The 13,002-nt window shown below is 39.4% G+C and overlaps 1 protein-coding gene across 1 annotated transcript in view; it reads right to left on the bottom strand.

Annotated features, from left to right (window-relative positions):
* Positions 1–10,645, bottom strand: part of loxl1 (lysyl oxidase-like 1) — a 17,357-nt gene extending 6,712 nt beyond the window's left edge. Inside the window, exons 1-3 of the mRNA XM_005912877.2 lie at positions 9,077–10,645; positions 4,683–4,791; positions 3,291–3,428 (exon numbers count right to left, since the gene is read on the bottom strand). Coding sequence (XP_005912939.1) covers positions 3,291–3,428; positions 4,683–4,791; positions 9,077–10,166 — 1,337 coding nt within the window. The 5' untranslated portion in view covers positions 10,167–10,645. The remainder of the gene's footprint in view (positions 1–3,290; positions 3,429–4,682; positions 4,792–9,076) is intronic.
* Between the last annotated feature and the right edge of the window lie 2,357 nt (positions 10,646–13,002).

Raw genomic sequence — 13,002 nt, 5'->3', positions numbered from 1 at the left:
TTCCTTTCTTTATTTTCCTACATATACAAGTTTAAAGCATTTTCTTTAACTTGAGTTTACATGGTTCTGTTTTCAAGGACAATAAATTACAAAGAAAATACCTGCACCAGCACTGGAACACAGTGATAAGTTTAAGGAGTAGTTGATGGGTTTCTTTACATGATGTTATTCGTTATACAGATACAGTGTTATAGCAGCAAGATTTATATTCTAAGCAGCTACAGTTATAAAACTATTAATTAATGTATAGATGTAGTCTAATATGGAGAATGTAGGGGAAAACTAAATTCAAATAATAAAAAAGCCTATGCCAATTTAAAAACAAACAAACAATCAATACATTATGCATTACAGGAACCACTTAAATTAGTAGTTGTAATATTTTTTTTATATCATTGCTAAGTTCCTCCATTGCTTCGTCGTGGTGGAGACTGTAGCTATAGCGGGTGAGGTAAGCACTGGATCCGTTACTCTCAGACACTCAGACTATATAAATATTGCCCTTTTGCCTTACTTCATAGCCTGTGTTTCAACACAGCAACAGCTTTTACTGGAACAGTCATTAAAGATTGAAGGATGGCTTGGAAGGAAAAGTGGGTACTTTCCACTGATGGAGCAAGTGACCATTCAAGGACTCATTTGTTCCATAGAACAGCCAACCAATTAGGGAATGATTTCAGGTAGAAACCTGTCTGTTGTTATCTAAGGCTAAACACTGTCTTCATTCTAACTCAGGCCATAAATTATTATTTTGTCTCTTTTGGCGTACAAATATCGATGACTGTGGCTGTTTATATCCTGTTTTTTTATTGGGGGGTAAATGGGTACGCACGCAATTTGTGTGAGTGCATACATTCACATTTGTGTATAAAACAAGGAGGGAACTTGAAGGCCTGGAATGCTGAAACACAGCATTTGTTTGTGTTCCTGCAACTGGCATTCATTTCAGTGGCAGTCTTGAGATGATTATCTTCAGCAAGTGTGTGTATGTGTTTGTGAAATAGAAAGAAAGGGTGCAGGAAGCAAAGCTGGATGACGAGATGCCTGGAAGGGTCCCTCTCCTCTTTTGATTTTTGGATCCCCTTATTGACTATGTCAACTATAGGGAATGTAGTGTTGGAAGGACATATAGGGGATTTAACAAGAATAGCTTGTATTGGTAATGTACAAAACATTCCAATCCTTCTTAGTTGTGAGTCATTTTCCACTCGTCTAGCAACAAACAAGACTTTGAGGGTTCCTCAGATCAGAGCGAGGGTTATAAAACACAGGAATTACAGTAGGTTCTTTGAGAACTATTTAGCAGTGGCCTGCCATTTGCCTTCCAAAATGTGGAGGACCAGGATATGAAGACATACATCAAAGCACCTGCATAAATAGTGGCTGTAATCTTTGACCAAAAAGGTCACATAGCTTAATACAGTTGTAACATATGAGAGTGAGATAAATAGAGCACAGGCTGAAGAATTCTATTAGTAACTAGTGAAAAATGAGTCAAACAGTTTTAATGAACTTCTGATTCTTTCACCACTGGAATAAAAACATGATCTATCTGGATTTCTTTGTTCTCATTCGTGTAAAAAAAAAGATACAGAATTTCAACATTTTACAACAATTGATGCTCAGAGAGAGCTCCTTTTTTCATACCTGTGTGCAAAAAATAGGAGTGGATGAAATGAAAGGCAAAACTGTCAACTGTCACTTGATTTGACAAAAATGTAGGGCAGGAAAGTTTATTGTAAGAATCTGGGCTAGAGATTTTCTTCCCCTAAAGAGGCTTCTTTGTAACCAAACACTCTGTCCCAGTAACCCATATCTGTGCTATCATACTTTAGCAGAAATTTGATCTGGTGTCATAGATTGACAGGAAAAATTGATTGATTTGTCATTCTGATCACACAGTCAGCGGAATGATTGCCTTGGCTTTCTGCCTCTTGGGAACCACTGTGTAAATGTAGACTGATGTCAAGCAGCAACAACACTGCCAATCTCCTAACGGCCAGTCAACATTCCTCTAAGATGAGAAAAGTAAGGAGAGCCTTGATCCTGTGTCAGCAAGCAGACTTGTTGAAATGGAGATTTAAAAAAAAAAGCCTTCATTTAATATAATATAAGAAAAGAATAATATGTCTCAAATCACCCCTTCATTACTTCTCATAAATATTTGATCTTAGTCAGCTTAATTTATATATATACTAAATAAACTCCAGCTTGTCCAGAATGCAGCAGCCAGCTGGACATGACTTCTATTTTAGCTTCTTAGTTACTGGTTAACTTTAGACTTGATTTGAAGATTTAATTGGCAGACTTTGAGGCACATTCTAGACATTCTAGACTAGACTTCCACTAAAGTATAGTAAAGATCATCTAACACCTTTTTTGCCAGGTGGCAGCCTGGGGTCCTCAGCCAAGGCCCTGTTAGCATGTCCAGAATCTCATCTGAGAACCTAAGGAGGCTATCAGCCTTATGTTGTTAGGGGACCTAGTCTCTAGAGCAGTCTTCATGAGGCGATCAGATTAGCGAGTTCCCTAATATCTCTTAAAGACATATTTCTATATAAGTTCTATGTACTGAGAAAGACAGTGAAAGTTCTGTTTGTCAAATTGGTCAAACCAACACAGCTGTATTCCATTATTTTTTGTGTAATGTGGCTTGGCTCTGGACTCCACAGGTTACCAACCTCAGATTACTGAAAGTGAAACAGGACTTTTTTAGTCAACCAGCTCAAGGTCTGTCCTTATTTGTGAAGTGATCATATAGGCTACAACACAGAGTTTTCATGATAGTGTGACACCCAAGACAGCTGACCTCACATCGCACTGAAAAACTGAAAAAGAATCTTTTAGGTGTCCCAGTTGGATATGCAGTCCTATACCCATTCATGTGGCCATATGGCAATAAAGCTTTTTATACTGCCATTCACACAGTAGTTAAATACTGTTGCTTATGTTTTATTCCTTAGTGCAAAAACACAGCTTGCTTGGGTGTGATGAATATTCTTGCTTTGGTGGATTCAGTGTATTTAACCATTCGTATTTGATACTTCTCCGACTCTACATTTTTAGCAACTAATCCTTGTAAGGATTTCTTATTATTCTTAATGGTATGTACCTGTCTCTCATGCACAAAGAACAAAAAATGTTCTCTTAATTGAAGTTGAAATAATTAAAACTGACAATTTTAAGAAAACAATGAGGACATATTTTAAATATATTGTTTAAAATAAATGCATTCATTCAACTGAATCTGGAAATCTGCTGTGCACTATTGTACATTATTAAGCACTTACTGATGACAGCTGTGCCACTCCCAGGTATGACGTGGCCTGTTCGGCATGAAGTCAGCAGTTCCCTTGTTCTTCACTCGCTGTGGAAATCGTAGCAGGACCCTCACATCATAGTCAGTGGTCTCAGAGGTATAGGCAGAGCTAAATTGTGCACATATACATGAAGACAAAAATGATGAGGGGAAGTGTTGGATGCAGGCACGTCTGTTTCTCATAACTAAGACAAGGAAAAAAGAGCCCAACTGAAAATCTTCGAGGCAGGAGCATAGTTACTAAATAATTCATTCTACAGATTAAAACCATCTCTCCAAACACACTGTTTCAACATGGGCAGTGGGGGGAAAAAACGCAACCTATACACAATTAACTTTTTGTGCGAAAAAGGAGACACAACCTCGAGTTCACAATACCACTGAAAATCTAAGCCATTCATCTTGTGACTGTTGTTGACATTGGAGTGTATGGCAAATTACAACAGCCCATCTGTGGGTGATTGCTGCAGACTCAAGCAGGATATGAAAGGGCTTTGAGGGATGGCTGTGCTTGTGATGGGAAGAGAGCAAATAGAGGAGCCACAGGGACAACACACTTCCATCATTTCAATGGTGTCCTTAGTGCAGAGGCAGTCAAAGGGCCCAGGCCTGAGGCTCAGGGGATGCTTTTCACCAACACTGAGAAATGAAAGTAAGGACAGCCTCTATCCAGTCTTTTAAAGGGACCAGGATTTAGCTCATGTAAGTTGTGCTGTTAGTCAACTTTTTTCATTATTTATTTCAGAAATTATTGCACGGAATGGATATAATCCTGAAGGCTGAGTTCAAATAATGGATGGTTCACTCGCCGGTTAATGCTGCCCAAAGGTGAAGCAGCTCATAAAAACATGCTAGTCTTTCATAAAACTTTACATTTTGTTGTTAATGCATAAACCAAAGTGTGTAACCTGGACAGGACTCTAGCCTATGAAAAGTGCTACACAATTTAGTGTTCCCATTTACTGTTTTTGCAAACAGGCTCAATGCTGCCCTTAACCCCTCAATGCCCAGTGTATCATATTCGATACATACAGATTTGTTTTTGTTTTTTATACACTTCTACATAAGAGTGACGCCCCCCCCCCCCAACCCCCCTGAAAAAACGAAATAAATTCCACAATAAAAGGGTATTGTGGAATTTATTTCGTAGAAAATGCAATACAAATTACAAACCATATATGGAAATTAAAATGTAATTAATTTTTAAAAAAAAATCAATAAACTCAATTTTCAAAGAAATTACAATATTTGGTAATTATTTCATGGTTCGAACATTAAAAGGTTAAGCTTTTTAAAATAAGAATTTGTCACAAGCACAAAAACTAAAGAAATATACGAATAAACAAACATAGGATGTATTTACCTGGACAGACATTTCTCCTCAGCAGCACAGCGAAGAGAGTACATGTGGGCTCTCTGAATATACGTCGAAGCCTGGACATAGTTGGGATCAGGGACCAGGTCAGGCAAACCTGAAATAACATATAGAGTTTTCAGCCTCTGTTGTCATTCACCAAGTTATCCAGTATCACACAATGGTGCTACAAAAGAAGTTCTAACATTTGGAAACAAAAAATATTTTTACACATATAATTTGAATGCTGTAGTAATGAATTCGCTGTAGTTCAAGCAGACAAATGCATTTTAAAAAAATCCAAATTCCAAGTTCACCTAGTTTTCAAAGTTTTTTTTTTTTGTTTGTTTTTTTAAGAGAAAGGTAAATTGAGTGGTGTTGATGGAAGAGATAATGGGCAAAATTTCGGCAACATGGCCCACAGGTCAAGAGTGGGTTACACTATAGACCCAGTGACCACTAATTACTGTGCATTCCAGATTATTATCATGGCTTTCTAATGAGATACTTTCGCTGTGAGGGGCCTCTTTGACAGAAGTGAATTAGGGGTCAAAGAGCACAAGGGTTACATCTGAATCCATTATCTACAAAATCCCCCAAACAAAAAAGAAGTATACAGCCTCACCCCGATTATATGTACTTATAGTGTCAGTCTTATTAAATATAAAGTATCATTTATTTAAAAGGTGGAAAAAAATATATACCTTGCTCGCCTACTTGCTTGGCTAATATAATGTGATCTTCCAAAATACAAATTTTGACATGAACATGTCACTTCAGCTTAACCTTAAATGTAACAAACAGACAAGTCATACCTGCTGGGGACAAGGATAAATTTGGAAATGTCTGAGAGTATTACAGAAGGGCTGGTTGCAATTCAGCCCAGGTTTTTCACTATTTTTGTTTCTCAAAACAAGTGACAAAGATTAAGAGATGTAGCAAAGTAAACAGTGATACATAGAGAAAGCCAGACAGAGCGAGAGAATGTAATGTATGTGCCAGGGCAAAACAACAATGATCTCACACCAACTTCTGTTTTTAAAGTGGGTCACTGACCACATCTGTTAGAAAAACTGAGGAAAAAAAGTTGAAAGAAAAAAAAGCAGGCCTGACTTGCCAGCAATGGTCTGTGACATGGCTTATCACCTCTCTCTGTTTGGTTCGCAAAGGCCAGGCACATTTAAATGTGAGCTTGTTCAAACAACTGAAAGTCAAACCTTCTGACCTCTAAACCTGGAAATCACCAAATCAAGTGCAATCTTTAATTCATGTTGTAGTGCGAGTGCAATGGGGGTAAAAAACAAACAAACAAACAAACAAACTTTTGATTTAGGACCCAGAATGATGTGTTTAGTTGTAGCATGTTGTGGAAAATACACAGAAATGTCCTGGCATCTAACATCCAGGTGAGTCTTCCCCCCCAACTTGCAAGTTTAAATAAGGACTTTCCCTTTGAGGAGGCTGTGTAAATATCCCATCTGACATCTCTCTCTGAAGAACACATACAAGACAGGGGAAGACTTCCTGCGCCAGACCATGTAAACACTGTAAACCAGTGTGAAACACAGAGGTTTTCCAACAGAACTCTCAACTCCAAATATTTTCTCCTCACCCTAGGAAGGCTTTGTTCTCTGCCCCCTAATCTTTTGAGATGTGAAAGTGGGTCTCTTTCAGAAGGATAAAGTGTATTGAGACGCCAAAGCTGATCGGCTCTCAACAGCATGTGACAAAGCCGCACATTACACTCTAAGTGGGGCACAGAGAAAAGAAACTGAATCTTGCCAAGCTTTTTATACCATCGAATATAGGATAATAAAAGACATGAGGTCTCCCTTTCTAGATACTCCCATGTTGAGCTAGAGCTGTTACTGCAAAAAGATTGGAATACTTAAAATTCAGTCTTCTCATTTGAATATGTAGAATCATAATCACAACATCTGACCCACATGGTTAACTCTAAACTCAAATATTCCTTTATTAGTTTATTTATATTTTCCACTTCTTCTTGCAATATGGCATCTATGATGCATCTTTGATGTTTATTAAACATTTTAGTTTTGGTGGTCAGTGAGCATGTTACAGATTAACTTTAGTGAGATGTTGAAATCTTTTCTTTGTATGCGAGAAAATAGTGGTGAATGTAATGAATGCAATAACTGCAGCACTGTACAAGTTACTGTATAATTATTCTCACTCCTGACTGTAGGAGGCTTTGCTGGTGAATATGAGAATATGAATATTGAGCTATAAAGGTAAAGCTGGGTTAGATTTCTTTGCCAGAAAACTTCACTGAAGATTACATAGTATTCACAAAAACACTGTAAAGGAGTAGCTTCCAAAACTAGAGGCACACAAAGCCTACACAGACAAAATCACATTTGTGGCAATATAAAGTAAATGGCCTTGGTTGATCACCTTTATTTTGCAAATATGTCTCCGTTTTAATCATAATTTGATAAACTTATTATATGCTGAGGATGGCAGAGACATGAGTTAAGCCTTTCCTCTTTCTAGGCCTGGGTTGTGGCTCATGTAAAGTGCCTCATAGCCAGTGTGGGTCAAGAAATATAACAAACTTGTTAAACTGTTCTAATTTTGCACATATGGTTATAGGGCAACATATTGTAGTATGTGACATCCTATTGGCTGCATATTATCTGGCATTCAAGCTGGTGGTTGTGCACTACAATCACTGTTAACACCTGAGAAACAACTGCAGCTATTTGTACATTCATTTTTTTGTTGCCAGTGATGACATTTACCATGTTGCCCACCTCCGCTTAACCTAAGACCTCTATGTGCTTGGTATTTTACCTTTGAACTGATTTTAGTAGAAATTATTTGTAATGAGAATTTTTGTTATTGCAACTGATACAGATTATACTTGGTGTGTATTCTGTGCTTCACAGTGTCTGATACAATACACAATTGAAATTAAAAATGACAGTGTAAATACACTTCTCTTCTTACATCACCTTTAACACAACTTTACTATAGATCAGAGTAGTTATTATAATACTGTACCAGTTTAATGCCTTGCCGTGACGCAGTGCAATAAAAATGTCAGCTTTTCAACAGCTCCCAGTGACTGAATCTTTATCACAATGATTACTGAGAGCGCTAAGGCATCTGCACACATGTTGGCTTTTTGTGCCTTGGAAATGGCTCCCAGCTCTAGAGTATTTAATGAATGAGTCTTGTAAGGCGTACAGCACACTAGAGAGACTGCTGTGCAGTACGGCAGATTATTGAGTAAAACAAAACGATAAACCTGCATTAACAGCCTGAGAATCTCATTGGAGGCCCTCATCTCCTCCCTATTCAAACCAGACACAGCTTCTGGCACGCAGAATATAGACACACATGTTGTTTGCATTGAACTAAGTCATTTCAAAATCTACATAGTGCTGAAAATAAACTTTTACCTACTGAGAACAATACTGTAATAATTTATGAAAATGAGTGTTATTAATTGCTAATAGTTTAAAAGAAATCATAACCTATGGCAAATAAACATTTCAAAGACAGTTCACTGCATGCTTTGACCCTCCTCATACTTCCCCCGAGGACTCTTACTAAATATTTATTTGATTTCCTGTAGCTGAAGCAATGGACCCCATGTGTTACAGGGACTTTCCACACTCTCCCGTCCCCTAAGGGAGTGGTGAAGTACTGTATCACCCTCCCTTGTTTCCCCTCAACTGCCATCAAACCCAGGAGGTAGCCACCAACACCCCGTCACCAGCCCCCTCCTATGAGGTCACCACCATCATTACTAAACTCCACACGAACATGAACCAGTGTACTTTGTAGAAGCACAGCACACCCCCACACAAAACACAGGGTTTCTTGTGTCTGCTCTCTGTACATTGGCAGGCTTTGCTCGGCACCTGGTTTCAATAACCATACAAGTGGGAAAAGATGAACCTTGTGTCGACTTTTCTTTGTTTGTAAACTGAAAGATGTTGAATTTTAAACAGCTGTTTCATTCCGATTACTTCAGATTTCTGATAAACATGGAAGAAGATGACTGGAAAAACTTTACAGTGTACTTGAAAGGGTGGTGGCCTTTCTATTACTCTCGGTCTTGCATATTTTGCATTCATATCTAGAGCAACAAGAGAGATCAGATGGCCAGCTTTTCATTTTTTGCCTCACAGACTGAAATACCTTGGGTGAATGCCTAGAACTGAACATGTGCCCTGTTTGAACTGAAAATGTCAAATATAATAAGTGCTTCAAGATTTCCGTGAAAACCAAACACAATCTTGGATCTAAAGCCATTTCACTTGTGTCACAGCCTAGTTTAATATTATTAAGATGTAGCTAAATGCGCTAACCAAAGTGGTCAATGAAAGATACACTGTGTTAGTTTATCAATGCCAAAATAAACCATACTTTACCTCTCTGATTTGGTCGGTACACACTAACGCCATTCGAATTAGGGTTTTCAACGGCAGAATTTAGAGAATTTCTGCCTGAGGGAACGGATTGTACGAAGGGAGGCTGGGGTCTTCCAAATGGAGGAAACTGCTCATATTGGGGGCTCCTGACTGGCGGTTGATTAGCAGGTCCTGATCTGTCTACTATCACAGGAGGGGCCTGGTTGGCATCAGGGGCAGGAATGGCAGGAGCAGTTTCCTCATTGAAGAGACTGTGAGTGTATCTATGGTCCAGACCATCAGCAAATGGCAGCTGGGGAGCACGTGCAGGCACCACAGGATTGGATGCGTAGCCATATGACTGGTAGTAATGATAGCCATCATCAGTAAAGTCAGACGGAGAGCCTGGGAGCACAGGGGCCAAACCACCTCCATATATACCTCCAGTATACCCTCGTCCAGTGCCATATCCTGTTCCACCATACGCTCCACCAATAACAGGCTGAAAGGGGGGCTCGTAGCTCCTGACTGGTACATCCCCGAAACTGGGGTCATAAGGCACTGGTTGGAAAGGAGGCTGTTGAGGCAACGGGTACTGTGGGTAGGCTGGTATGTTATATGAAGATGAAGAAAAGGAAGAGGATGATGATACTGAAGAAGAACCTGTAGATGGCCGGAAGCGACTGCTAGAGGATCCCTGGAATTGGCTACTTCCAGTGCTACCTGTGGTTTGTCTCCAATTATCAGGCACTTGTCCAAAGCCAAAAGGATGCCTTGCCTGTCCACGGACAGTTTCAGAGGATCCTCTTGAAGGAGCCTGTCTGCGGACATTGCCTCCTTGAGGTCTGCGTGAAGAGCGTGGACGAGAATCTGCCACAACCACCCTTGGACCTCTGTCCTGGGTCCCTTCCCCAGCAGGAATGTATTCAGCTCCACTGTTCAGTAGGCTAAAAACCTGGCCATTGTTCTCCCACTGAATCACCTGCCTCCACGGGGTGGAAGAGCTGTCCTGCCCTTCACCCTGGCTCTGTCCCTGAGTCTGTGTGGCAACCTGAGCCTGCCCTGAACTCAACGGGATGAATGCCAAACATGCCACAAAAATAGAAAACATACTGGCTCCAACGACAGCACACCTCCCAGAAAACCAGACAAAAAAACAACAACCAAAAAGCAACAAAAACAAACTAACAAAAAAATACCTTCCAAGTCCACCAGAAAATCAAACTTAAACCACCTGCAGTTCTGTCAATAAAACATGTGTTTCCTCTTCCCGTAGCTAGCGCTTTGGTGCAAGTGTTGAGAAAGATGCAGAGTTGAAAAGCCTGTGGTTGAGTGCATCTGCGGTTCTTCACTGCCAGCAGCAGAGGAGGTTGAATGTGCATTCAGGAGCAATGACACCCAGGAGAGTGAAAATGGGGTTCAGCAGACCCACTATTGGTGTTACCCTCTGCTAGTGCTATGAGAATATGCCCTGACTTCTCGTGTGTCTTCTAGTTCGCCTGTCAGTAGACTGAGCATTGCTCTCTGCCTTCAAAAAAGAAAAGCCTGTGCACTGCACGACTGCAAGCTTCTATTTGCCTGATTGCTTACAACGGGTTGTGAAAAAAAACCTCAAACTTTTTTTTTCTTTTTTTTAAGGGGAGGTCCTGCATGGCCCTAGTGCTAGTGATATTCCTTACATGAGCTCCCCCAGAGTCAATATTATTATCTTCAAAGGAATTCAGACATAGTAAAACATCTTTCTTTTATCCTTGCGTGAATTCTTATAAGCCGATATAGACCGTGTGACCTTGACTACTCCAGAGGCTTGTTAAATTGACACTCTGTTTTTAAAACTTTTGAAATTACAGCACCCTTGTGCAGATGGTTAATTACCTAATTGGTTACAGGAGTTGTCACAAAACCACTGATGCAAGCCACACAATAAATATCCTCTGGTAGCATAAAGCACTTCTTAACTTTGAAAGGCATTTTGAGTGGACTTTGCAGAGTGAACACAGAGTGAATATAAATGGGATATGCTCAATGTAATATAAGCTATTCTCAAATATGAATGAAACAATATCATCCTTCAACACAGTTCTCTCTTTATATGGTGAATTTTAGAAAATGTGTTTTGTATACCCCACCCAAAGAAATATCAAACTACGGTCAATTACAACAGTGTTCAAAACCCTCCTCCCATCAAAAACAAACAGTCCTCCCTTCTCCACCCCTCATTCCCTTTTCTACTTGTAGTTGAATGCACAAAAGACATGCTGAGAGTATATTCCATGTTCCCGAGCAAGACAGAACTGCGTGTGCTTTTGTCTGTGTATACTTCTAAATCAGTCGTGCACTCTGAGGCCCTCATTTATACAATGTTCAGTGAGAAAAGTCATTAGTAAACACATTCACTTGGGATTTGAAACTGTTTGGTTGCTGCTTGCCTTGATAGAGTGCACGCAGAAAGAATCAGATTTCTCCGTTATCAAAGTCAGCAGTTTGTATTTTCCTTGGCATGTCTCACCGGGGCAAATGGCCACAACGTGCCACAGACCAAAGAAAGGACAACATTCTTCCAGAGCTGTAGTGGTAAACATTTACCATGGCTCTCTTAAAAAGGATAGAGAAAACAACCTGAAGCTGATTTCAGTGTGTCATGTAAATGTAGTACAAGGAAAAGCGTCATTAAATGTGTGAGTTTGTGTGAATTTTTGCTGTGACACTTTATGAGGTGATTTAAAGTGGCATAAAAAAATTCCTTTAGGAAGGACAATGTCCAATACTTCATACCCACATTGCCCCACTTTGTTGAGTACTTATTAAAGCTGAGATTCTTTTTTTCTTTTTCTTTTTTTAGAGCAACCTTGTTTTTATGACTTGCATGCTCCTAGACTTCTTTTTTGGCTAGTTAAGCTTGAGGGTTTTTCTTTTCCTAATTACAGATTGATCCCAGAGGATTTTCCTGGGAGTCAGAAATTGCTGCTTAAAAGAGGAAGACCAATAGAGAGCCCCGGTGCCTTGAAATCTTGTCACTGAGACATTCCTTAGGGATTAAGCTAAGTTGTGAGGCAAGGTTGGCTGTTTTTGTGACTACTGTGTGCATCTGCTGTCTGCTGGAAACACCATGTACCCTGTGAAGTACGGTGAAAGAACACATTGATCTCAGTGACTATACAGCACAGGAGGAAAACCCAGGGAGTAGGTATCCTGCTGAGAGCAACCTTTAGTTGCACTGAATCAGAGCTAGGCATCCTCTTATATACTTAGAACTTTATCCTATGAAACAGTGTATGTAGACAGTACATACCGACGTTGCTGAGTGTTATTAGTCTAGAATTATATTGAATGGAATGTTTAGTTTAACTCTTTACAAACACTTTTAAATCAGGCGAGATTTCTTTTCTTTTCTTTTCTTTTTTCAAAAGAGCTGTCTCTTTTCCATAGGGATGCTTTTTCTGCAGTGTAGATTTCAAGTTAATTTTGACAACTGACACAAGATCACATAAGCAAATCACAATATAATGAAAAAACCCTCTCTTTCTTAGAAGAAAAAAGTTTGCTGCTGACAGTTGGCATAAGACCTGGGTTTCGCAATGTGTACATATATATATATATATATATATATATATATTGATCCTTCCCTTATTTCCAAAATGAAAGACACTGTCTGTTACACAACTAAAAGATAGATGAAAACCATGCAGAAAAAAGACAAAAAGTTATATTGGCTATCAGTGTAGAACATCTACCTTCTTGCACATACCCACAATCCCCTGTATTTGTGTGATGTAAAATGGAACAACGCAGCAATAGTTCAGCAAACATGGTTTTATGAAGTGAGACTTGTGTTACGGCTAAATTTGTGTATTCAATGTCAAACATGAAAACCCCACTTCCTGAAGTCGGCTAAGAATTTGACACATTCAGCATTTTGTTGTCCTACAGCTTTCCTTCCCCATCTG

The sequence above is a fragment of the Haplochromis burtoni genome, unplaced genomic scaffold, assembly GCF_018398535.1.
Source record: "Haplochromis burtoni strain Fernald_Lab_line unplaced genomic scaffold, NCSU_Asbu1 Contig_2, whole genome shotgun sequence".
NCBI lineage: Eukaryota > Metazoa > Chordata > Actinopteri > Cichliformes > Cichlidae > Haplochromis > Haplochromis burtoni.
The sequence above is the reverse complement of the archived record's forward strand: the minus strand, read 5'-3'. Positions and strand labels throughout refer to the sequence as shown.